The sequence below is a fragment of the Gopherus evgoodei genome, chromosome 7 (assembly GCF_007399415.2).
Source record: "Gopherus evgoodei ecotype Sinaloan lineage chromosome 7, rGopEvg1_v1.p, whole genome shotgun sequence".
Classification (NCBI taxonomy): domain Eukaryota; kingdom Metazoa; phylum Chordata; order Testudines; family Testudinidae; genus Gopherus; species Gopherus evgoodei.
In genome coordinates, this window is record NC_044328.1 from 43,595,177 (window position 1) to 43,621,658 (window position 26,482).

The 26,482-nt window shown below is 43.4% G+C and overlaps 1 protein-coding gene across 1 annotated transcript in view; it reads left to right on the top strand.

Moving 5' to 3' along the window:
* CDH23 (cadherin related 23) overlaps nt 1–26,482 on the top strand; it is a 536,798-nt gene that overhangs the window by 205,821 nt on the left and 304,495 nt on the right. Inside the window, exons 7-8 of the mRNA XM_030571362.1 lie at nt 15,437–15,631; nt 18,859–18,987. Coding sequence (XP_030427222.1) covers nt 15,437–15,631; nt 18,859–18,987 — 324 coding nt within the window. The remainder of the gene's footprint in view (nt 1–15,436; nt 15,632–18,858; nt 18,988–26,482) is intronic.

Below are 26,482 nucleotides of genomic sequence, written 5' to 3' on the forward strand. Positions count from 1 at the left end.
CAAGGCCTGCTTCGTAAGCTGCCTGTTGTCCTAACCCCAATGCCTGTCAGTGTGCACCCATCAATCTGTTTCTATTACTTTCTCTAATTTCATTGACCTTCAGGCAGCTGTTTGGCCAGATTGCCTGCTGTTTTTACATATTATTTGCATTGGTACAGTGGGTGTGCATTCGCATCCTAATCATTTTTGCCAGCTTGTGTTCCTCCATGGTTGGGTGACTTTGCCCTGGGTGGTCCTATGGTGGTCCTGTGAGTTCCTCTGGTTGCTGGTGGGTGAGGCAAGCACATTTTACTGGATCCGATTCCTGCTGGCATGGTAGGCTGAATAAAACACCTGCAGTGACTCTACCACAGGAAGATGCCCATTCTCTTACCCAGTCAGGCAATTGGCCAGTGACCTTGTCATTTACTTTTCAACCCGGTACACATGCAGGCCCTCACTCCATTCATCAATCACCAGAGGAGTCACGGACACGACCCACAGTTGTGCTAGCAATGAAACCCCAGACCCCAGCTGCAGATGTCTTCACAAGGGAATGGCATGTCTGAGTAGGAGACTGATCCTGAACAGAATTCCCTCTCCTTCCCAGGCAGTGTATACATGGCATTAAATATCTTCTCCCTTTCAGCTGCTATATGAACCTGCGTCTCATACTACCTAGGAACTAGGTGAGGTACAAGTATGCCTCTTCAGAATATGGGTCTGCCTTTCGGGCTCAGTGGGGCAGGGTTGATGCCTGGCCTTAAGTCTTTGCAGACCTGGCGGAGACAAACTTGGTTTTCTTAGTCAACAAGCCACAAGTAGATACCTGCCATTATGTCAAAACCCCAACACTGTGAGGCACAATGGTACGTTCTTGTTCAGGAAATGTCCAGGATTGGAATAGCGCAATACCAGAGCTCTGATAAATATTTTTAAACCCGTGGGGCAGAAGCCCTAAGCCCTGATGCCTCCTGCGGGACTGTAGCCCTGAAACACACCCCCCCCCCCGCCCATAGCTGAAGCCCAGAGCACCGAATGGGGTGAGGCGGGGAGCTCTAGGAAATATTACATGAGAATTTAAGCCCTAGGCAATACAGAGTGCTGAAGTGCAGGATTGTGGTACAATGGCAGAGCTGTGTGGGGCACATGACTCAAACAGCAACAGGGTCTTTGAGATCAGGATTCTGGAACATTAGCAGAGCTGTGTGGCAGAATTTGCAGAATAGTTTCCTGACATTCTACTTACTTCAAATCAGAAATGCCTGTTCCTCATCTTCATGAACACTATTTGCATAGAAAAACTATTTTGTGTGCGCAAATGTGCATGTTTCACAGGGTTATGGGTTTGGTAGTTCCAAAGCTCTATCTCTACCCAGAGCTAGAATGCCCCTAAAGGGTTTTCAAGTGGCTGGCCAAAATTTGCAAGAATTAATTTAAAGCAAAATCTCATTCATATAATGAAGGAGGCAACTGGGAAATCTACTTTTCAAAGTCTACCTCCTCTTCCTCCACCTTTATTTGTATCAAATACTGATCCTGTTATAGAAAAATCAAATTTTCTCTTTCTCTCCTCTTCACATAGATGGGCAATTGGCAATAGGCCAGTTGGATGACAATAGGTGTTATGGCTTGTGGCCCGTGAAATGGTTTTGATTCGTTAGAAAGCTCTTAAAAACATAGTGTGAATCTGTTCCTTTAATATGTTTATTCATTTAGCTGGGCTTTATTTGTACCTCTCTATCTACCTTAGGTTTTTATAGAGAGTTGGAGCTCTGCCCCTGAAAATGTCTTGGGCCTTGTGAAGGGCTCTTGATGCCAGGTATCAGAGGGGTAGCTGTGTTAGTCTGGATCTGTAAAAGCAGCAAAGAATCCTGTGGCACCTTATAGATTAACATACGTTTTGGAGCATGAGCTTTCGTGGATGAATACCCACTTCGTCGGATGCATGTAGTGGAAATTTCCCGGGGCAGGTATATATATGCAAGCAAGCTAGAGATAATGAGGTTAGTTCAGTCAGGGAGGATGAGGCCCTGTTCTAGCAGTTGAGGAGTGAAAACCAAGGGAGGAGAAACTGGTTTTGTAGTTGGCAAACCATTCACAGTCTTTGTTTAATCCTGAGCTGACAGTGTCAAATTTGCAGATGGACTAAAGCTCAGCAGTTTCTCTTTGAAGTCTGGTCCTTGAAGTTTTTTTGCTGCAGGATGGCCACCTTAAGATCTGCTATAGTATGGCCAGGGAGGTTGAAGTGTTCTCCTACAGGTTTTTGTATATTGCCATTCCTAATATCTGATTTGTGTCCATTTATCCTTTTCCGTAGAGATTGTCCAGTTTGGCCGATGTACGGAAAAGGATAAATGGACACAAATCAGATATCAGGAAGGCAAACCACGAAAGCTCATGCTCCAAGACGTCTGTTAGTCTATAAGGTGCCACAGGATTCTTTGCTGTTCTTGATGCCAGGTTTATATTGTGAAAGGGTCTCTTGATTTAGCCCAGTACCTGTCTGTTGTCAGAATACATAGCACAGAGAATGTTCAGAACTGGGGGTGGTGGAATATCAGGAAGGAAATTCTGATTCCTCATTCAGTTAGTTTGTTTTAGGTTTTCATAACAGAAGAATTCAGTTTCAGCACTAAAGGTGACAAGGTATATTAGGAATGGTATCCCGATTACCAGAACATCTGAGCACCTCACAGTCTGAAAGCCTGCACTGTTTTTAAAGTTATGTGAGTATAAAAAAAAGACTGATAATGGCTGAGAACTTAAAAATTGGACAGTATCAGACTGCAAATCCTAGTGATGATTGAATCTGGTGATATTCTGACCCAAAAACGAGACCTCAACCATGTTTCCACTGCTTCACACTGACTCTGACATTATAGTCTTCAGAGTGATGTTTAGGGTTATTGCATGCACTGGTTCTGTTGTTGGGAGTGGTTATGTTGATTTGCATATGGGTCCTTGTGCTGGGAGATTTGTGTTGGTAGGTATGAGTGGTGAATGAGGGGTGTGCTGCAATGAGGGGAGCGGTGTGTGTTTAGGGTTATTGTATGTGCTGACTGTGTTGTTGTGTGGATGGTTTTGAAGAACTGTGGCAGTTGGGCCAAGTAATCTATGATCAGTGCAGTCTCCCTTATGCAGCCAATGAAATGATTGCATGTCAATTAGTTGCAGAGTAAGGGTAGTGATTGGTTGAGTTACCTCTGATATCACAATGTCAAAGATTCTTTTCATGGCATTTGCTGTTGCATATGTGTAATTTGTAAAGTCAAAATGGCTGAGAACTTAAAATCAGACAGTGATAGACTACGAATCCCAGTGATGACTGATTCTGGTGATATGCTGAACAACAAAAGTTCTCAATCATGCTTGTAGCTGTTTCCATCGCTTTGCTCTGACTCTACAGACATTCAGTCTTCAGAGTGCCAATCCTGAAATCTTATTATGTAGATCCTCAGTTTTATCCTTATTTTACAGATGGGGAACTGAGGCACAGAGAGGCTATGTGACATGCCCAAGATCACAAACACAGTCTGTTGTGGAGCAGAGAAACAAGTCCATAGAGAAATGTAAATGGAACTATTCCTTGAAAAAGACCCAAATTAATTGTATTTAGACTGAGTGAGAAATTAGCTCAACAGATTTACTGATGCCCTGGGAGAACTGACCTTTGAATTTTCCTTGTATATGCAGTTTTCTCTTTGAAGAATTATTGGTGTATTTTGGTGTCCATTTTAGATTATTCTGTTTTCTGGGCTGTTGTTTTGGAAGGTGGTTGTGCCTGATTTCTGGGTTGGTAGAATCAATCCCTTATGATTATTTACATGGCAGAGCTAAACTGGATTCCACCCCCACACTTTTCCCCCACCTTTTCTGAAAAGTAAATTTTCTGTGTCCTGATCCATGTTCTTGTGGGACACATGATGCTAGGGCTGTCCTGGATAAATCAAAATGTCCCATTACTGGCTTCTCCAGATTTGCCAGATCACTGTGCAGTTTAGCTGTCAGTAAAGATGTCCACTTGGAATGATTTACAGATACAATAAAGCACAACATGGATCAAAGGTGTGTACTAAAGAAAGCTCTGACAGGTGATAGGATGGTGCATATAAAACAAGATCAATTCCAGGAAGTCTAGGTCGTCTTCAGACTTATTTTGAAGGCTGTGCATATTGTGCAAAGCCATAATCGTGGTAGCCATTCAGTCAGAGGCAGTGAATATTGTAACTCAATATCTGCTAACTCAATGCGTATCTCAGCTTTTGTTGCATTGTAACAGGATCTATGATTAGCCTTTGAGTCAATTTCAACTTCTGTGCTTCTAAGTGGTTCCGTGTGCATCATTTCACAACATTCTTGGGTCACTCCAGTCATGGCATGTCGCATTACACTGCATAGGCACAGAAATGTCAAGAAAACCCTTATATGATCTATCCACATACCCATCACCTCCAGTTCATCTGCAGGCTCATTGTAGCTGGTATTTCAAAATGTAAACCACTTGAATTTGCTCTGGGCAGCTCAGAGATCATCAAGCTACGTTTAGAGTAAAAAATGATGGATAAAACTTTCAGGGGAATCTTTACAATATCTATCTGGTAATCTATTAAATCTGAATTATGTAATCTATCTGATATTATGGCACATGCATGTTGAAAGGATACCTTTTGTACATGTAATAATCTGCTATATATTGTTACACCTTATCAGAATAGTTTCTGTCAACTATTGATTACTAATGCATTTTATAGGAGGCTTTATAATAAGATATTAAACACTGTAGCTGTGTCTCCTGAGCATATCAGAAATATTTTAAAAAGGTCTTGATATGTAGCACCTTCAAGGAATGTCAGTTTGCAGGTGCCTTTTGTTTAGGATATTGTATAGGGTTTTCACATCCCAGATATTGACATAACTGTGTGCCCGTATGCCTTACAAAATTCAGTTTGCTCATTCAAGATATGGACGTACGTAAGGAGTGAAATCCTGCCCCAACTGAAGTCAATGGGAGTGGGTCCAGCAGGATTTCATTTTATATATCTGAGCTTGAGCAAGTCACCTAAACTCTATCTGTTTCCTCAATTGTAAATGAGCATGTTCCCTACTGTCAGTTAAGTTCATTATAACAATATTGGCAGCACAAGCTATATCAGTATTTCTGAAGTGTAAGAGACAAACCCCTCACCCTGTGCTCCACCAGAAGAAGGTACAGTCTGCTTGGGGCTTCACACTGTGTTAGGATTTGATCTCCTGTGTCCATGTGTCTTTGTGGTCCATTTCTGGTACAGGGGGAGGCTGTTACATAGTGTAATGCCATCTCTGCTGGGCCTCCCCTTTCCCTCACGGCTGGACACAGCTTTTCCTTATAGCTTCTTGCTGAAAACTCTTATTTCTGATCATTTAAAGCACTATCTTTTCCTTGTATTTGCAATGTACCCCTCTTGTGTTGGAATGGAAAGTGTCTGTCTATCCCAATCTCTCCTGAGTCAAATTGATTGCTCCGCCACTCTTCTCTGGGTTTGGACTGTTTGTGTGTCTCCCCAGTTCCAGCTCTAGTTTATGGTCACTGATGCTGTGTTTGATAAGAATCTGCCCTTGCTTTGCATATTTCACTGCAATGAGGTAGGATGCTAGTGTAATAGTTCTGTTCAGAGATCTGTAGTAGTATAGCTTGTAGTTTTTGATTGGCCTTCCCAGTGACTCGTATATTCATGTGTTTCGGTGTGGTTCTAGTCTCATGACCATTTTTCAGTGTGGAGTGGATTGTGTGCTCTGCTGCCTGGGAGGTTAGTTGTTGATGACAAACAAACGGAGCATGCTTTGATCTGTATTTAGTTTTTGATCCTTCAGGGCTCTGCTGTGGAGTGTTTTGCTGCTTTGGTTGAGATGACACCGGAAGTTCAGTATTCTTCTCTTTGTGTTGATTAAGATGGGGAATGAACCCAGTTTGGCTCTGCAGCCGTTGTTGCTGCAGTTCCTGTATACACACAGTTGTATAAATACTATATGTATAGGCCTTCTGCTGAGAGTTTGTCCTAACTGGTGTAATTGTCTATTACAATTGGACCGCAGATTTTACTCTCATGTAGTAAAAGCACTTGACATATACGGTGGAATAGTTCTAGCCATAGGTTCAGTGGAAGACTATCTTCTAGTGGCCCACATAGCTCTTTCTTGTAGATTTTCTAGCTATTCTGAAGCTCTTGATATTTTTATTCTAAGGCTCAGGCATGTTCAATATATAGTAACTCCTCTCTTAACGTTGTTGTGTTCCTGAAAAATGCGACTTTAAGCAAAACGATGTTAAGCGAATCCAATTTCCCCATAAGAATTAATGTAAATGGGGGGGGTAGGTTCCAAGGAATTTTTTTTCACCAGGCAAAAAACTATATATTATATAGATATACACACAGTATATGTTTTAAACAAACAATTTAACACTGTTCGCAGCTATGATGATTGTGATGCTTGGTGGAGGTGGTGAAGTTAGAGGGTAGAAGAGGGAGGGATATTTCCCAGGGAATGCCTTACTGCTAAATGATGAACTAGCACTCGGCTGAGCCCTCAAGGGTTAACACGTTGTTAATGTAACATCTCACACAAGGCAGCATGAACACAAGAGAGGGGAGACAACATAGCAGACAGACACACAAACCTTGTGTGTGGGGGAGAGAGAGAGATGCACGCTGACCCACTCTTAAGTGCATTGTTTTTTTAAGTGGATCAGGAAGTTGAGACAGCAGCTGCTGCCCCAAGCTCTCTGTCTCTCTCTCCATCCGGGTCCCCTCCCTGCTCTATATGGAGAAGGGGTAAACGGGGTGCAGGAGCGGGGGGAGTGAGACACCCTGACATTAGCCCCCTCCCTTATCCCCCTGCACAGCAAGCAGAAGGCTCCCGGGAGCAGCTCCAAGGCAGAGGGCAGGAGCAGCACATGGCAGTGGCGGGAGGGATAGCTGAGCTGCCGGCAATTGATAGCCTGCTGGGCGGTTGCCGGTCCACCCTGGTTCCAAGCCCCCACCAGCTAGCTGCAATGGGCTGCTCTCAGGGGCGGCTCCAGGCCCCAGAATGCAAAGCGCGTGCTTGGAGCGGCATGCCTCGGGGGGCGCTCTGCCAGTCGCCAAGAGGGCAGCAGGCAGGCAGCCTTCGGCGACATGTCTGCAGAGGGTCCACTGGTTCCGCGGCTCCGGAGCCACGGGACTGGCGACCGGCAGAGTGCCCCCGCGGCATGCCGCTGTGCTTGGGGCAGCGAAATGTCTAGATCCACCCCTGGCTGCTCTTCCTGAAAGCAGTGGACAAAGCAGGCGGCTGCCAAATGACGTTAGGAGGGTGCATTACACAACTTTAAACGAGCATGTTCCCTAATTGATTAGCAACGTAACAATGTTAACTGGGACGACTTTAAGTGAGGAGTTACTGTAGATGTGTTCAACTTTGGGCTTTGTACTAAATTTTGAGTTTGTGGTGGTGATTTGGGGGCCTTTTCTGCTATACTATGATTTTTGTTCTTTCCAGGCTGTCCTTTAGGGCCATGTACTGCGATATGGTCCTAGCAGGTGTATGTTTCTTTGGTGACTATCTTATGTAGGTGAGAATATTGCAAAGAACCTGCTGGCTCATTACTAGACACAGTATTAACCTCCAGTGCAACATCCAGCCAGTAAAGGACTCCATGACCTCCAGAGCACAGAAGAGGGAAGTACCACTAGAGGTCAGGGGAGCTCTGGCTCAGGAGGTTACTGGAGGCTGAGTGGGAACAAGAGTTGCTGCTCCTTGAGGCAAGGGTCTGGGAGCTGGCTGTGGAGAGAAGGCCAGGCAGCTTGGGATCTGGGATTTAAAGGCTGACAGCTGGTCTGGGAGGCATCTTTTCCTGGCAAGGAAGGCAACTGTAGCCATAGCAGGTGGATCCTCAGAAACAGCCAACAAATGAGGGTTGTGCAGACAGTTCCAAACAATATGGACAAAATAACTGAACTCTGGCCAGGGATCGACAGGCCAGTGTCAGATTGCCTCCAGGATGGAGCATCGCTCGCATTAGACCAGAGAGACTGCCCTGAGGGGCTCAGTTCGAAGCTGTTGGTTCATCTTTTGCTTGTAACTTAGTCATTGTGCTCACGGTGGTTGCAGTGTTTTTCTGACAGCCCTAATAAAACAGCCCTTTGTTATTCACCAGACTGAGTGTTTATGGGAGGGCTAGAGCCTAATGCTAGATGTGCCTACTGCACTTACTTCTAGGTGTTCAGTACACACACCTGTGCCTGACATCTAGGCACTGGTATACCACAGCACTCAGTAACCCCTTGCAATGACTCAGTTCAGAAATGATCAGGTCTCCAGCATAGAAGAGGCATTTTATCTCCAGGTGGTTTAGTGGAAGTCCTGAGTTAGGGTATTGTTGAGGAGGGTCAAACATAGGATACATTGCCATTTACACCTCGTAATTGCCTGGAGGAATTGGTTTTCATATTTATTTCTATTCTGCATCTGGGGGAATGGTACATGGATTTAATGTTGGTGCATATGCTTCCCACCAATTCCATCTGATGATAATTTTAAGTTTCAGTTCTGAGTGATGGACTGAGTGAACAGCACTTCTAAAATTTTGTGAAGCAGGCAAATATTGCACCTGTTTTCAGTGAGCATCTTTAGGGTCTAGACTTGGTCAGTGATCCAATTATTTTTGGAATGCATTTGACTTTTTAGCATTTACTTTGACTTGAGATAAACAACTCTTAAATCAGTGCAGAGGAGGCAGAAAGTTACAAGGGAAACATGAATGTGTTTTGTAATGGGGCAGGCACTCAAATGTAGAAGCATGACTTATCTTGTGTGATTTATTAATTACACACACTCCTGGCTTGTGCCTTCAGCCAGCTAGCTATGAAAAAATACTAAATCACTCCAGAATGTTTACCCAAATGCATCACACCATTGTTTAAACATTGTGATGCATCTTTGTAGACATAAGGTGCCATCTCTTGCTGTGGAATATTCCAGTGACCTGTTCCTTTGTCGCTCTTGGGAGGGAATGGAAGAGGATTTTTAACATGTTTTGTTTATTTTAAGAAATACTAATGGAAATTCCTCTAAGATCTGGATCAATTCTAGCACAGGCATAAATGCTGCAGACAACATCTCCTTTCTTAGTGGAGTGTCGTCATGTTCTCAGTCTATGCCTCTTAACTGTTTTGGTCTCACTAGAACTGCTCACTTCAACACACTCTAACATGAAGAGACTTTTCTAGGAACATTTGCTGGTATAGGTCGAAATCCTTGACCTGCTTGCAAGCCTGAGGAAATAGGCTTAGGGCAGGAGTTCTCAGCAAAACATGGGGTGATGAAATTATCCCCGAGAGTCATGGCTATGGACTGTTAATGGAGATGCTCCATAATTTCTCTACAATCTCAACAGAAGTAGTAGCGATGGCTCATATGCTCCCCTTTCCATAGGGTGTTTGGGTCAGTTGGTCCATGTGGTCATGCATCTGTTGGCCATTCTGTTGCCCCTGCCTTGCTCACAATAAACCTCTCTGTGTTGGTGTGGTGCACAGTTCTATGGTCGGCAGGGGCACAGAGTGCCCAGAGAGAATTTTTCAAAATCTGTCCTCTGCAGCAGAACTTTAATGTTTCTGCTGAACTTTGGGCCAATCAACGTGTTCAGAGGAGGAAACAGGATTTTACCTATATCATAAAACCTATGCACACCTCTACCACTTGCATCAAATATGTGACTGTCTCTGTCTACATCTTAGCAAAGATTTAATAGCACACCCAGCACCTTAGTACTCAGGTTTCGTGCTACTAATGCTTTGTTGCTTAACCAAATATGCTGCAGCAAGCTTGTTTTTATTAGCCTGCACTTTGGTGTGTAATCAATGGTTAAAATGGCATTAAAAATGTCAAGCTCAGCTTATTGTCTGATGCCGCATCCTTGATATTTTAAGGATTTGCTCTTATTCTTTCATAAAATTCATTGAATTGCATTGTCTCTACAGTTAATAGTGTGAATTACGAGGTTCTACACTTGTACTGTAACTTTCCTTTCTGCCCATGGAGGAAGCAGATGCTGAACAGTAAAAACTAACAGAGGTCATATACCAAGGAGAGTGGCTGTACCTTAGCAACAAGACAGTTAGATTTGTAGAGGTTTGAGGCCCATCACACTTTCTGCAACATTATCAACCTTTTGGCTTCACAATCCTGCATCCTTCATGCTGCCTAGTTTGAACAATAAAGGCACCTGAAATAACTTGGGAAGCCTGAGTAATGAATGACATTGTGATGCAAAGTCACGATTAAAGCTGGGCAAAATTGGTCCACTGGGTTGATCAAAACATTTCATAAATTCATGTTGAATTCAGAGAATTGTTTCAGTGGTACACAAATTCAAAAAAACCCAAACAAGCCCAAGATGTTTTGCTTCAACATTTTTTAAACAAAACATTTCAAACTGAAACAACGTTTTGTGACAAAAATTACTACAATTTCTTTTTTTTTTTTAATTTGAAGCTTTTTTTGTTTCAAAAAAAAATTGTGCGTCACTCTTTGGTTCATCAGAAAAAATAAAAAAATTTGTTTCTGACTGACCTGAAACAATTCCCTCCTAATTTGGAGTGGCCAGCGAATGAAAAATGTTGTTTTCACAGCTCTAGTCATCATGTGATGGTGGTTCGTACAATGGGATATTTTGACACCACCAACGCCATTGTAACGTGGTGATGATGATAAATGTCAATGCAACTTGAAGCAAGTTAGATAAACTGAATAAGCAGCATTGTTGGTCTGTTTCAGGATGCAGCTCTGCTATTCTGCTTGTCTTTTAATCATATATCTCACTTCTTAAAACTTCACCAGCACAGTTTACCTCTCTCCTACCTGTAGCTGCATGTCTCCTTGAGGTATTTATAGCTTTAGCACAGATGCACAGGGCCCCTTCCTTGAGGGTAACATAAAATAAAAATACAAACTCTGAAGCCCTGTTCAAGTGTAACTTTCTATACAGACCAAGTACAAGGGGGAGAGATGGCCAGTGAATTTCTGAGATAGGAGAATAACTGATTTTATCCCCAGCTAGAATCCAGGTTTCATAGCTGTCTTGATTCCAAACTCCTTTTCATGTCTGCTGATGCCTTAGTTGACAAAATCAAAACTTATCACACCCGTAACTCCAAATCCTCAGTGCAGCTTCTCTTTTGGAGCAACTGTGCTGCCTTTAGGGGCTAGAGAATGAATTCCCTTCAAAGCCTGTTTTTGGCTATTGTATGACATACAATACCGGCTAAATCAAACTCTCCTTTTTCACAGCCAGCCATGCAGCCCAATAATTGTTGGTGACCAGAGCAGATTTGCATGTTAAAAGGAGTGACTTGAGACACTTAAAAAGAAGAGGAAATGTATTCATCAAAGCTAGCTTTATCCTTATGAATATTATTATTCCCAGGGACAATACCCCCAGACCTCATTAAAGCAGGCCTGCATTTAGACTCCTTTCTTCCCATTAATAGTTAATTTGTAATGGTTTGAGTCTTAATGCTGATACTGTGCAGCTCACCAGAAGGAATTAAAGAAGGAGCCTGTAAGGCGTTCTCTAACAGTGGCATCCTGCATCGTAAGGGTAGCTGGCTTTGAAAGGATGCTGTTAAGGGGAAGGGCAGGCGGTGGGTTAGTGTATTGGAGTGCTGCTGTTTGGAAGCTCATAATATGAGAATTATAAATGACACTGGTAAGGATACTGTTCTCGGGAAGCGTATGATACTAGAGTCCTAGCTGATGCAGATGTGACTATTGAACTGATGGAATCTGATGACGGCAGTCAGGCATTTTTGAACAGGCAGCTCACACTGCTAGACTCCCACTGTGATGATGCGGTTCTGGTGGAACCCAACTGAGAGTGCCAATTCAGGACCAATTGTTTAAGCAGGGCAGTTACAGCCCAAGGCTGGGGTTTTTCCACCTCTAAGGCAAACCAAACCAACCAGACAAAAAGGACTTCGGTTTCACCCCACTGTCTATCCACAAGTCACACACGCAATTTCCTTAGACACTCCAGTCTCCCAGTATCACCACCAGTCTCACTCGTCCTGGGGATGAATGGTTATGAAAACCAACACCCCAATAAAAGAAAACAGTTCTCTCGATTTCAAAGAATCAAGCCCCAGACACAGGTCAATATACACATCAGATCTTAACCACAAATCACGCTGTTGCCAATCCTTTAGAATCTAAAATCTAAAGGTTTATTCATAAAAGGAAAAAGGTAGAGATGAGAGCTAGAATTGGTTAAATGGAATCTATTACATACAGTAATGGCAAAGTTCTTAGTTCAGGCTTGTAGCAGTGATGAGTAAACTGCAGGTTTAAATTAAGTCTCTGGAGAATATTCCCCGCTGGGATGGGTCATCAGTCCTTTGTGCAGAGCTTCAGTTTGTAGCAAAGTTCCTCCAGAGGTAAGAAGCAGGATTGAAGACAAGATGGAGATGAGGCATCAGCCTTTTATAGGCTTTACAGCAAAATGGAGTCTGGAGTCACCTGGGCAAGTCCCTGCATACTTTGCCGAGTTACAAGGCGTATCTGCCTTCTCTCCATGGGTCAGTTGTGTAGCTGATGGTCCTTAATGGGCCATCAAGCAGGCTAGGTAGAGCTAACACCACCAGAAACACAGCACAAATTTGAAATACAGATAGTACAGAGCCAATACTTATAACTTCAACTACAAAATGATACATACATATAGACATCATAATCATAACCAGCAACCCATAACCTGGTCTTAGACACCTTATATGACCCCCTTTACATAAGATTTGGTGCCACTACAGGATATTGGTTGCAACCATGTTCTATATGGTTCCTGATTATATCAATAACGTCACACCCATGTGGCACTAATTTAAGGGGACTAGATTCCCAAAATAGAAATTGGGGGCACTGTGACTCCCCCTGTCAGAAGGGATGGTTCAGCAGGGTTTTGGTGGTGGTGGGGTTTAGAATGGAGGCTCTTGTTGTGATGGTGAGTGAAAGGTGCCTGCTTAATAATCATTGCTCCCCACCCTTTTCCCAGTCTCTGCACTCAGCAGTTTCTCCTTCTCTTACTCTGCAACTCTCATTCTTGCCTTCAGGGATCAATCTGGAGTCTAGGTGTGCCAGTGTTGGGGGCTGACATGGGATCTCCACTGAGTTGCTGCACACTGTGGTACTAGGGTTGCCACCCATACAGTTTTGGGTTTTGGCTTCTGTGCATGGGTGCCATTTTACAAGTCCTGATGTCTGTTTTTTTTTATCTGTGGAAAAGGTGGCAACCCTAAGTGGAAGGAAGGAAGGAGGCAGAGCAGCAGCAGCAGTAGCCACTACCTCCAGGGCCAGACTGCTCTCACAGCTTGTAGTGGCCTCAGCTGTGTTGGTGAAGACCCTGTGAGCGACAGAGGCAGGGTCTTGGGGCGAAGAGGCGGAGCAGGGGCAGAGTCTTGTGGAGAAGAGACAGACCAGGGTCTCCTTCCCAGCCATTAGAAAGATAGCAACCCAGTATGGTACCAAAAGGAGTCTGGAAAGCTGCAAATCCGAGTGCATGGGACCATGATACAGAGCATATGTTCCAGAGGCACAGCACTTTCCAGATATAGCTGAGCCAAAAATTCACGTTGATGGATGGGTCTCTGGCCAAAGGAAGCTAGTTGATCTGGCTGATTCATATTGCAGTTATGATGAAACACCATTCAGTCAGCCAGGATTCCCTTCACAACTCCTGGATGGTCCCAGAAAACCAGGCCATGTCTTATAAGACCTTCAGTATTTTGATATTTAGTAAATAAATTAAAAGCAAAAAAAAAAAATCTATCTGCAACTCCTCACACTTCAGAGAAGTGAGACTAGCAGAAAAGTCTAGTATTTTGTTTGAGCCTAAGGCAAGTTAATGTGTCAAGATACTTACTGTAATGTTGTATTACCCTTTTGTGCCTATCCTCCTGACCCTCCAAAAAAAGCAGATATGGTGTATTTGTGTTAGCACCTTGCTAACTGACATTGTGTTTCTTGTTCATGTCACAAGAGCCCACAGACCCAAATGTAAGTTACAGGTTGTGTCCTAAATTACCACTCTCAACTGACCAGGTCAATTTGAAACTTTGTAGATTTTGATGGGTATGAATTCACGTGCCTAAATTCTTTTTTCTGAGTTGTTTTGAACCCACCCAGAACTAAAGCAAAGTTCAGCTGAACCTCTGAGTTATGCCTGATTTAGGGCAAATCAGAATTACTGGTATGTGCAATCTGGTATGTGAAAATTTCTCAAGTTTTCAGTCTGAACATATGACTTTGACCAGGGTCGCTGGAAACTTGGCTCTGATTCATTGGGTAGTTTGTGAACATAAACCCTGGCTGGAGGAGGAGATTTGACATGGAACGTGGCAATGGGCAGGTTTGTTACAAAGCTCTGGCAAGTCTGCACCTGAACAAAGGACCAGTATCAACTCGGGTTCAGAATTAAACCCTGGAATCTGCTGTCATTTGTATTTTGCAGTACCTCCATTTGGATGGAAAAGGAATGATTTAACATAAGTGAGGTAACCAGTAAAATAGGGAGCCTTTAGAAGGGTTTTGAAGAAGTAATTTATATTATCCAAGCTGGGCATAATCAGCCACTAATAAGCCTGTTTATGTTATGACCTTTGCTGTCCCCTTTCAAGTGTTAGAGCAATATTAATCCTGCCCATTGTTCATTTCTTAACACAGTTAGGAATGCTGTATAAGTATACGTGCCTACCTCAGGTGGATACTGTGATCACAAAAGTAGCTTTAAATTAGCCCTCTTGCACATGTGTAGCATTTTTTATTGCTGCATATTGTATAACTTTTCTGCCTTTAAAGATCCACTTTCAAGAATGTGTGTCTAAGTTGCGTGTGTACAAAATGCAGTAGTTCTGCCCAAAATGAATAATTGTGCTCCTACCACTAATTAACAATAGGAAATGCCAAACTGTATTTGTAGCTGCTGATTTTGTATGCTTAGCTGTGTATATGCAGATTAGTTATTCATTTATAAAAATTTAGACTTTAATACGTATGTAATCTGGCCAGGTTTCAGTTGCTGTGGGAACTATAACTCTGAATTTCATGTAAAATTCCAACCATAGTGTTACATTTAATGCAATTATTTTTGCTTTTTTTTAAAAAGCCGAAGGTGAAAAAGGGAGTGATTTAATGTTGAAATAAATGTGGGGCTGAGAACAAACAAGAGAAGTTTCAGCTAAAAGAGTGATTTTTCTGGAAAGTCGTGAGTGTCTGAAAATAGGCGTTTAGAATGAAAGTGTCTTCTCGACACAACTGCATATTATTAGTATAATATTTGAACTATTATAGAATAGCTATTTCAATGCTGTAATAAAAGTGAGCAACTGTATACCATATAAGCATCCTAAAAACACAGAGAGCTTGTTTATTGTATTCACTTCTTTATTTCCAGAACACACCAGTGGGAACTCCAATTTTCATAGTGAATGCCACAGACCCAGACCAGGGGGCAGGAGGGAGTGTGCTTTACTCCTTTCAGCCTCCATCCAGCTTCTTTGCCATTGACAGTGGCCGCGGCATTGTGTCGGTAATACGAGGGCTGGATTATGAAATCACTCAGGCCTACCAGCTCCAGGTCAATGCAACGGTGAGTCAGGCCATCTGCTTCATTTAATTCTTTTGCTTGACATTTAAGACTCTTCAGCTGCAATGGAAAGAATCTATTATTGCCTTGTTTTATCTCCCCTAATTCTACTTTCCCTTTGGAATCCTAGGTTCCTGTGGATTGCAACAGTAAAATTCTATTTTAGAATATTTTAGGTGGCTACATAGGCATGGGCTTGACTGCCAAGTGCCTCCAATATTTTAAGTGTGTACATGACACTAAAAACATACATTTCTTTCAAATATTTTATGCTTATAAATTCATTATTTTACAAATTAACTAGTGGCTTCCAACTCATGTGGGGACTTGAATCTCCAAATTGTGCCTTTCAGAATCTTTTGCCTGCACTTAGATAACTCCCTTAATCCAGGAAACCCTGTATCACGTTGGTCTATCCCCTTTGGGTATGTCTACAGTGCAGTTAGATGCCCATGGCTGGCCAATGTCATGGGACTTGGGCCAAGTGACTGCTTAATTGTGGTGCGAATGTTCAGGTGTGGGCTGGAGCCCGGGCTCTGGGACCCTGCAAGGAGGGAGGGTTCCCAAGCTTGGGCTCCAGCCTGAGCCCGAACATCTACGTGGCAATTAAACAGCCCATTTGCCCGAGTTAGCTGGCATAAGCCAGCCATGTTTTTTTAATTGTAGTGTAGACATACCCTTTAAAGGCAGTGGGGCCCAGACCAGCCAACCCTTGGTTCAAGGCATGACCCTTTAAAGAAAGGTGTTCCATGAGAGGATCAGCGGTGCAGCTGGGAATGGGGACCAGGTGTTCTGGTCAGATAACTGTAATACTCAGGTAAAGAGACTGTGTGGAGCTCAGTGCAGGAAGCCTGCAATCTGGAGAGGAGCGAAGGGAAGAACATGAACCCTGATGAGGGAGAGCTAGGGATGTTGTTGAGACTACAGCACTATCTGAGAAAGCAGGGCTGTGGGTACCCTGTCCCAAGGGAGAAGATGTTAAGAGACATTGACCAGTTCCCCAGGACAACACCTGGGACCATTTCAGCTAAACTGGGACTGTTAGCAGGTATGGAAGATTGAGCTACTTGGGTCCTCTCCACAGGTACCCATGGCTGGCAGGAGGGCAGAGAGCGGAATGGAGTTGCAGAGACAGTAAATAATTACAGTTAGGCATCCTGATTCTGGCTCGTGATCTCTGCCTTGGGATGTGTCAATCAGTGGTGCTGCAAGTCATGAGGATACAATGCCATGAAGTAACCATTGCAATTCAATGTCAAAGCCATGCTATGATTACATTGTGACTTCCTACAACTCTGTTCATTAATGACTTGACTTTCCAACCCCTGAAGGACAGGTGCCACTGCCCATGCATTCCATATCTAGACACAAACGAAGTGAGTTAGTGATCTCATCCTCAATTTGGGTGCCTATTTGTCGTATTACAAAACCACATGTGCTACAACAGAATTGTCTGTGCACGCTCAGGAGAGGCCCAGAACTGCAGTTCAGCAATGCTGTAGATTAGCTTCGAGCTGTACAGGCAGAGCTGTGTGTAGGTCAAGGTTTGGGATAGACAGGAAAATTGAGGTGGGGATCTGGGCTTCTATTTAACAGAACTGTGGTTGCAGGGGCGGAGCCTGTTCAGATTCAGAAGCCTAGGTAATGCCTGCCTGCACTGTGCAGGCCACCAGGCCATATTATCAGGCCAACTTCACCAGACTTAAAACCAAAACCAAAAAAGTAGAAGTTTTTATCTGAAGAAAATAAAATCCTCAAGCCCAGTAGTGATAATGCCAGCATAGCAAAAGAGTGAGTCAGAAACAAGCATCCAGCAAGGCCATAAACACTGAGGCCTGTGTGTTGAGGGTAATGTGCAAGCTGTGTTGTTGAATGCAGTTTAAATTAACATTAATCTCCGGGCAATCAGTCCTTGCTGCTGTTCAAAACCATTTGTGGAAGTGTGCAGTAACCTCTAATGTTTGCCTTTCACCACTGTGCCTGATGGTTGGGTATCAAGAGACTTATTTATCTCTCTTCATATGACATCCATGCTGATTCTCTTTGGTAGAATATGTAACACAGCATTAGTACTTTATCTGGCAAATGGCTTCGTGAGCTAGCATGGCCTTGGGGCTCCTGTTGTGGAGGGACTGGTGCAAGAGCGCTCCCAGTACGGCAGACTTCACCTGATGCAGGGCAGTGCTGTGAGAAAGCTCAAATGGATGTAGTCCCAACTATTGCTCACAAGACACTGTCGTTAGGAAGTTCACATCTGTGGCATTTCAGGCACTGCGGCTGTAATAGAGCGCATACTGCGGCAGTCCTGGTTGGCAGTAAGAGGACTCGGTAGTAAGGGTGCCTACTTCACTATCTTGAGACCATTGAGGTTATTTCTTTTGCAAGCTAAGCCATGTTTGAACCCAGACTTCCAGCAGCGAAAAACATACAATAGCCCAATCACCCTCTAGCCCCCTGGCTTGAAATGTTCCAAGGCTGTTGCTTTAAAAGGCTTTCATAATAGGACCTCCTGCATACTTGTTCCAAGCACTCACCTCACTACAACACAGGAAGCAATTTGCCTTACATAGAAAGAGAGCTGCAGTTGTACTAATCTTGCCCAACTCATTTATAAATATAATAGAAGTGGGTGACTTTTGACTTCTTTAAACTAAAAATGTAACCTACTTGCAAGTGATTTTAATATCATGAGGGTATGTTCTCCCATGGCTAAATGTTCTGCATTTATTTTTAACCCATTATTCCAATTGTAGAAATTTAAAATCAATGGTTGCTATTTATGGAGTCCACATAAATGACCATGTTATGAGCCCTTGTTAGTCACCGGTTGGCATTGCAGCAGCAGTTAACAAAATATATGGCCATAGTTAAAACTAAGACATTTCAATGTAAGAAAACAAACTATGAATTGGAATATTTGTTAAACAAAAAGCAGACTCAAAACACAGTGAAAAATACATGTCTACTAAATTGTTAAGGGCAAATCTTGGGGAGAAAAACATATTATTTTCCAGCTCAGAGGTACGTACTTCAGACAGTAACTTGACAAGATAGTTTTAAGAAAAAGTGATTTCCTGGAGTATTTATTAGATCCCAACCTGATGGTAGGTGAGATAGCAGGAATTCTGTAAGTGCAAATATGAAACACTTGACCATTCTGTGGGATGAACTATTGTTCTGGGTGTTTCTCTTCCTGTCATAAATGATTTTTTTCCTCTTCGGGTTTCAAGGACCAAGATAAAAGTAAGCCCTTGTCCACTTTGGCTAATCTGGCAATCACCATAACAGATATGCAAGACATGGATCCAGTCTTCATCAACCTGCCTTACAGCACAAACATCTATGAGAACTCACCTCCGGTAAGGGCCTCTTTTTCTTGCAGCGAGAAGAGAAGGGAGATATGACTAAGGGGATAAAGAACACTAGACATCATAATGCCGGAGATGGATAATCCTCTCCTGTCAAGTACTGCGGTTTCCTCCTCTCAGGATGGTTTCTTTGATTCTTCTGTCCCAATTTTCAGGTGCTGAATCTGGGCTGGGAAGGAACACTATTTTCATTGCAGCTTCGTGATGTCCAAATGCAAACACCATCACACAGGTTTTTGTTCTGAACAAAATAGGGGAATTGGCAGATAGTCTTTGATCTGAGATTTAGTAAAGGTGTTATGACAATAGCAAGGCATCTGCTCATTCTGTGGAAGGGTAACTTGATATATGGTAACATTTTCAAAAACCTCTGTATCCTAAATACCATTAAGAGTCAATGGCACTTATATTCCAAAATAACTTTTAAAGATTTTACCCACAGAGCATGTGTTCTCTACACTTTTAGAAAAAGACATTCTGTCCTAAAATCTTCATGTTCTAGACTTCCATGCACTCACATACCACTTCTGGAATCCTGCATTCAAATGCCTGATTAGGGCACAGTTTAATTCATTCATCTCATCCAGCTACACAATTTAACATAAACATGCTCAAGAACGACCAAGGACTAGAATAAATGTAGGGCAGGATAGGAGTGCAATGTCCAAGTTGTATAAGGGCTCATTACTGGAACAGGATCAATGGCTGCAAATCAAAGTTTAGGTGGACTGGTGATGTTGGAGAAGGTTCATCCAGTGCCAGGATCCACTCTCCTCAACTCAGGCCTGGGTCACATGTGCCTCACTTTCATAGTTCTACATTCATCTACATATGTTTTCAATCCTCCCCCCACTCCCAAGTAATTTCTTCTTCATTCAATGTATGCTCATATTGAGGAATTTCCAAAATACTACATACTGACTAGAACATTTCCAAGTCTGTATGGATGGGCCTTGTAGTCCTGCACACTGGGCAGGAAATGTAGGATGGACACATTTCTAGCATTCCCTGAGCGTATGGTGGGATTGTCTAATGCCATCAGAAAAAGCACAGAGAAAAAGTTATAAATCAGACTGGAAATAAGGTGTAAATTTTTAACAGTGTGGGCAATTAACTATTAGAACAATTTGACTAGGGTTATGGTGGAGTCTCCATCACTAACAATTTTTAAATCAAGACTGGATGTTTTTCTAAAAGATCTGCTGTAGGAATTATTTTGGGGAAGGTCTATGGTCTGTGTTATATCGGAGATCAGACTAACTGATTGCAATGGTCTGTTCTGGGCTTGGGATTTATGAATATATAAAGGTGGAAAATCTTTTAGGAGTGTGTTTGATTGGACGAACGCAGATGTCATGACATTATGATGTCATGTCAGCACATTGCAATGCAATGTACATGTTTGGGTGAATGTAGTCCATGTTGTGAGGATCTTAGAAGCAGTGTTTGTGAGATTCAAATCACTCCTTTGAAAACAGGATAATCCTAGAAATACTAGGACACATGGTGGCAACTCTAAATAATAAACCATTGCAAAATCAGTGGGGCTGAGACCTGTATGCACAAATCACACAGTGGAATAGCCTCTTCCAAACCCGCTCCCTCCCCCCGCCCCGAAAAAGAAAATAGGAAATTACGATTAATTCAGAACTAAAATGACCTTGTTTGTACATGGTAGAACCAACCCCCTACACACACATACAATAAATCGGAGCATCTAGGCAATCAGTAAATAATATTGAATATACACATCAAAAGCAGGAACTCATATGTAATATATGACGGGGTGATGTGCCAGAATACTACTACTAGGATCATAGATGTTAGTGATGGCAAAGCTCTGTTAAATTAATGATTGTCTTCCTGGGCAAGGGTAGGATGTAGTTTTTCCTAGTAGAAGATGTTTTAGATATTTGACTTTTTTTTTTATTAGAGCTAATGTTTAAAATCAAGTTTACAAAAGTTAAGAAGGAAGGTACTGTACATCTGGGGTCAGGCTTGAGTTATGAGAGATTACAAGTATTGGTTACAAGGTGCACAAGATACATACATAGCACATAACCAGCATAGATCCAGATTAGGGTGTGGGAGTTTTTAAAGCATCAGTGAATAAGTGATCTCGGGTATGCCACCCAGAGAATGTATTTAGAGTCCAAGTTGGTATTGCTGTAGTGAACAGGTACGTAGATGGGGTGCATCCCTTGGTTTGTCAGGGAAGGAAGTGGGTCATTTTCCTGACTGGCAATCTCGTTTACTCGTCCTCAGGGACAGTTCTAGGCACCAGCAAAGCAAGCATCTGCTTGGGGCAGCCCATTTGCAGGGGCAGCAGGGATCTAGCATGGGAGCTGAGAACCAACAGGGGGCTCTGGGAGCTGTAGTTCCGTGGTTAGCTCCCTGCCTGTAGAGCCAGCCCTGGAGCAGGGAAAGAACTACATTTCCCAGCATTCCCTTGGCCACTACTTACTGGAAAGGAAGGAGGGGGACCTCATGCGGCAGCCTGCTGTAAGTGCTGTGAATGGTAGGGATACCATATTTTAACATTCAAAAAGCAGGACACTCCACGGGGAGGGAAGCCCCACCCGGCATCGTCCACTCCTTCCAACTGCCCCCCACAGAAACCCCAGCCCATCCAACCCCCCGCTGCTCCCTGTCGCCTGATCACCTCCTCCTGGGACCCCAGCCCTTTACTGCCTCCCAGTACCCCACCCCCTATCTAAGCGCCGCTGCTCCTTGTCCCCTAATTTCCCCCTCCCGGGACCCCTGCCCCTAACTGCCCCTTGGGACCCCTGCCCCTATCTAAGCCTCCCTTCTCCTTGTCCCGAACTACCCGCTCCTGAGACCCTCCTCGAACTTCCCCTCTAGGACCCCACCCCCTACCTGTCCTCTGCCAAACCCCACCCCCTACCTGTCCCATGCCTATCCAACCGCTGACTGTCCCCTGACTGCCCCCCCGAACCTCCGTCCCATCCAGCTCCCCCTGTTCCCTGTCCCTTGACTGCTCCCCCCGAACCTCCTACCCCTTCTCCAACCCCCCAGCCCCCTTACCGTGCCACTCAGACCAGCGTGTCTGGCTCTGCGCAGCGCCAGACATGCTGCTGCATATGTGCTGCCATGCTCCCTCACATAGCCCACAGCCCCCCCCCCACCGCACACACACCCCCAGCACCTGCCTTCCAGATTTGAACACCTCAAAACTCAGGAGTGCTCAGTTTGGGCAGCTGTTACATCATTTCTCCCAAATCAAATATACTGATCCACTGTAACTTACTGTAGAAAAAGTAGGATAAAATTGAGAAAGAAATGCTTCCCAGTGATTTTTAGGACTGGAATTGCTATTTTCAACAGCCATTGCTTTTTTGTTTGTTTGTTTAAAAGGAAGACTGTGATATTGCATTGGCAAATTCCCTATAGAAAGAAAGAGTGGAACAAAGAATAATAAAGGCACCTCAACTTTTCCTCATTTATGGAGGACAGTCTTATAATATACATCCAAAATTCCTGCTGAATGAGCTGCCCTGGGAGCGAGTTACCAGTGACCCAGGGCTGCGGTGGAAGGAGGGAGCAGGTGCGGGGGGAGAGCCCAGGGCTAAGGCGGCAGGAGGTGTGTGTGAGGGGCACTGATGGGAGGGAAGGGGGGAGCCCAGGGCTGGGGCAGCAGGGGAGTTGAGGGAGGGCACTGGTGTGGGGGAAAGGGGGAAGCCCAACACTGGGGCGGCAGGGGGTTTGTGGTGGGGGGAGAGCCCAGGGCTGGGGCAGCAGGGGGGTGCAGGGAGGAACCCAGGTCTGGGACGGGGGGCAGCCAAAATTTTTTTTGCTTGGGGCGTCAAAAAACCTAGAGCCGGTCCTGCTTGTCCTAGTACTGATGGTGTCCCATGATGTGCTCCGTGTAGATATCTCTGGACCACTTGATGGTGTCGGACACCATGAGCTGTCTCATGAGCCGGGCATAGTGCCAACCGACTCTGCACGCTCTCAGCACCTGCTCGTTGTGGGGGTCCCAGGTGCCCAGGGCTCTTTTATATTTGATCTGAGCCAAAAGGCTGAGAAGTGATTCAAGAAGGGAGATGCAGCTGATAGATACAAAAGGATACATGAATTACACTCACATGAAATCTTGTCCTGTTTATATTAAGCATTTTCCCAGCACTAGACAGTATACACAGTGAAGAAGAAAAGTTCCTACTTAGAGTGTTGTTAGCAAAAAAAGAATGATATGAAATGAAAATCCCCACTATCATCAAAGATTATAGATTGGATCATCTTCACGGAGTGACCTTGTATCCATTAAAGAACTCTCTCTCTTAAATTAAATGACAGTATAGTAAGACTGAAGCTAAATGGTCCCTTCATGTTTTTATTTACACTAACGTACATAATAATTACTTTCTGAAAGTATAGTACTCAGGCTGGATAAAATAACCACAAAATCCATGTCTAAAGTGAAATATGAAATCAACCCACAACTACTAAGCCACAATCTATCAGATTTCCAGCTTGTTTATAGATTTAATTTCTGTTGTTCTTTTATTGCATCTGAAAAAGCATATAATAGAATTCAAGAGTAAAATTGGACGAAATGCAATTGTGATCCATCAAAATGTCCTCATCCTCCATAGAAAATATGTGAGTGTACAGCTTGTATTGAGTGATTTCCCCTTCACTTTCTCCATTACATGGGTGTGTGCAATAGATGGGAGTTCAAAGAGGGATCTGTATTTGACTGAATGATGGAGTGTGAAGACAGGTGTATTTTCCCTTCAGGGAACAACTTCTGAAGTCTGTAAAGAGTATAAGAACACATCTCTGTGCACATGCTGAAGTTTGGCTGTGCGACTTTTGCAAGAAATGGCTCATCAAAGCACCAGCCTGGTGCGGTTGTTATCTACACCACCCCTGACTATTTTTCTTTTCCTTTCAGATCTCCAAGCTGTCTACCCGTAGGTCTGGTTTGGAGATTTTGTGACCTAATAGTCTCAATGCATATGTGAACAGGAGATTAGTGTGAAGTGAATTCTGATATAATCATGAAAAACTGTAGTAAGAGGTTCCACTAGAATTTTCTCTTGCAAGAATAGTGATCATGATTAACAGTGAAGTAATTTTTTTTTTTTAAAAGAAAGTAGCAGTACAATAGCTTGCCACTTACTTCTACTTAGTCACTTTTGAACCTCATAAAATCAGGCACCAATATAGTGTCTCAAACAGTGGTTCTCAACCTACGACCCAACCAGCATACAGCTGTGGCCCACATGACATCCTCAGGGTAATACAGAGAGTATTGGATGCAGCCCTCAGTGGTAAATTGGTTGAGAATCACTGCTCCAGAATCTATTATGATGCGTACATGGACCGTGAAAGCCTCCCAAATGCACCTCCGTCCTGACCTATAACACCCTGGGTATTCAGTTGTGGATGTGCCGAATAAAAACAGTCAAACCGTGTGGTGGTTTTGTTATGTGAAAAAAGAAGTCCACTGGGGATTTTGATGAGACATCTGGGCTTATTTCACTTCTGCCACAAAATGGGCTTTAACTTGACCTGGACACTGTGGTCTGTGTACCATGCACTCTGACCTGATATATGCATCCCTCTTCAGGCCCACTGGGCTAATATATACACAAGCTGTTTCTGCTATTGTAGACGTAGGGGTGCATAAAAGGTTTGAAGAAGGTTTCTGATAGTTTCCCCAGCCTCTCTGGCTCTCTTTCTCTCTCTCTCTTTTTCTGTTTATCTATGGTGCACAGCATGACTGATTCTCTATCTACGTATCAGGCAAGAGTAACTAATCTAAAGTGTATATGTTACCTAATAAAATCTTCTTATTTGGGATTACTGCATCAAATTTTAATTTCCTCACTCAAGTAACAGCATGTCAGCCGGCCTGTCAGTGAAGAGCTGATAGAAGGTGAAAGGAGTGGATAAACTGCAGCAAATTACTGAAAACAGATCCCTATCAGCCCTTTGACTAGAATTGACTGGAAATAAAGAGTGAGAAATAGGTTTTTGGGTTTTTTTTGCCTCAGATTTTGCCATAGCAGCTTTCTGAAGCACATCCCCTCCCCCTCACACTGGCTCCTGCCTTGACACAGGGTTAAGGGTCACCTTTCAAGTCCTTAATCCTGTGACAGAAGAAGGAAGAAAGGAGAAGAGTGCTGCTGTGGTTCTTATTTTTCTGAACTCGGGATACTGTGTCAGAATTCAAAAGCATTTTGCATATACTTATTCAGACTGTGAAGAAAGAAATTTCCTCCTCCCCTCACCTCCATTTAGAATTCATTAGCAGGCAAAGAGAGGGAAAGCATTTGTCTTCCCGTTAGGCACTGCATATTCTTTCTGGATGCAGTGTGTATTCTCAAAGAGGACAGTACAAATTTCCCCTGGCTCCTGGACAAACCAAAACAGAATACATACGGTTACAGTAATGCTCAGCATGTGTGGTATAGAGTTCTTTTCTTCTTCAAAATGCTCTGCAGATTTTAATCCTCACAACCTGTGTCAGTTGGTAAGTATGTGGCCATTTTACAGACAGGTAAATGGAGGCATAGAAAAGGGATTTACCCCCAGTCATAAAGAGGACTCTCTGTCCGATAACCCAGGACTTCCAGGCTCCTAGTTTTGTGTTCAGACCACAGCTCACTCTTGTCCAAGAACTTTAAATCAAGAAAACGTCAGCTTCTTTTCCAGAGGGGACATGGGAACAATCCACCCAGCAAGAGGTAAGCTGGGGCACATCCGAATACATTCCACACTGGCATCCCAGACAGGAAACTGTGCAACAGGGAGAGATGCTGAGACCCAGTAATTTTTAGTCTCTGACTGGGTTTTCCAGGGTGAGTGAATAATGTGTTCCTTATTGCAGCATGGCATTTATCCACCTTAAAATAGAATTAAAATACTTTTAATTCTTTGTCACCTCCCGACTCCCTACCCTCCACCCCCAAATCAGTAAGTTAAAGAAATAATGCAGAAACAGTACCCTCTTGGCTCCAGAGTATCGATAGCTCTCAGTTAATTCCTTCTTAGAATATTTCCAGCCCATCGATGTGAACACTTTATTAAAAGCTCAGGGTTTTATTAAAAAAGGATTTATTTACCCTCCCCCAAGCCCCTCAAACTTTATTTGGCTAATGTAAAATTCTCTCTTTCTCTGGTTTTTAAGCATGAGGCTGTATCAGATTATTGCTTTTTAAATCTTCCCCTTCCGTCCATGTGGGAGTGGGTTATTCTGTATTCCAGCACTCTGGTCCCCATTTTACACCCTCTACTTTGGGGCCTTATGTTATGGCCTCACCCCTCCTTGACAGTCAGATGAGTTGTTAATCCCTGTAAGAATATTGGGAGCTTTCAGAAGTAGCTGCAGCCACCAGTTTACCTGACAGATATATGGATGATTACCACCAGTAGACATGAACTTCATGATTCAGCTTAGGAACCTCACTAGTATATAGTATATAATAACATGGACTTCTCACAGGTGACAGTGGCA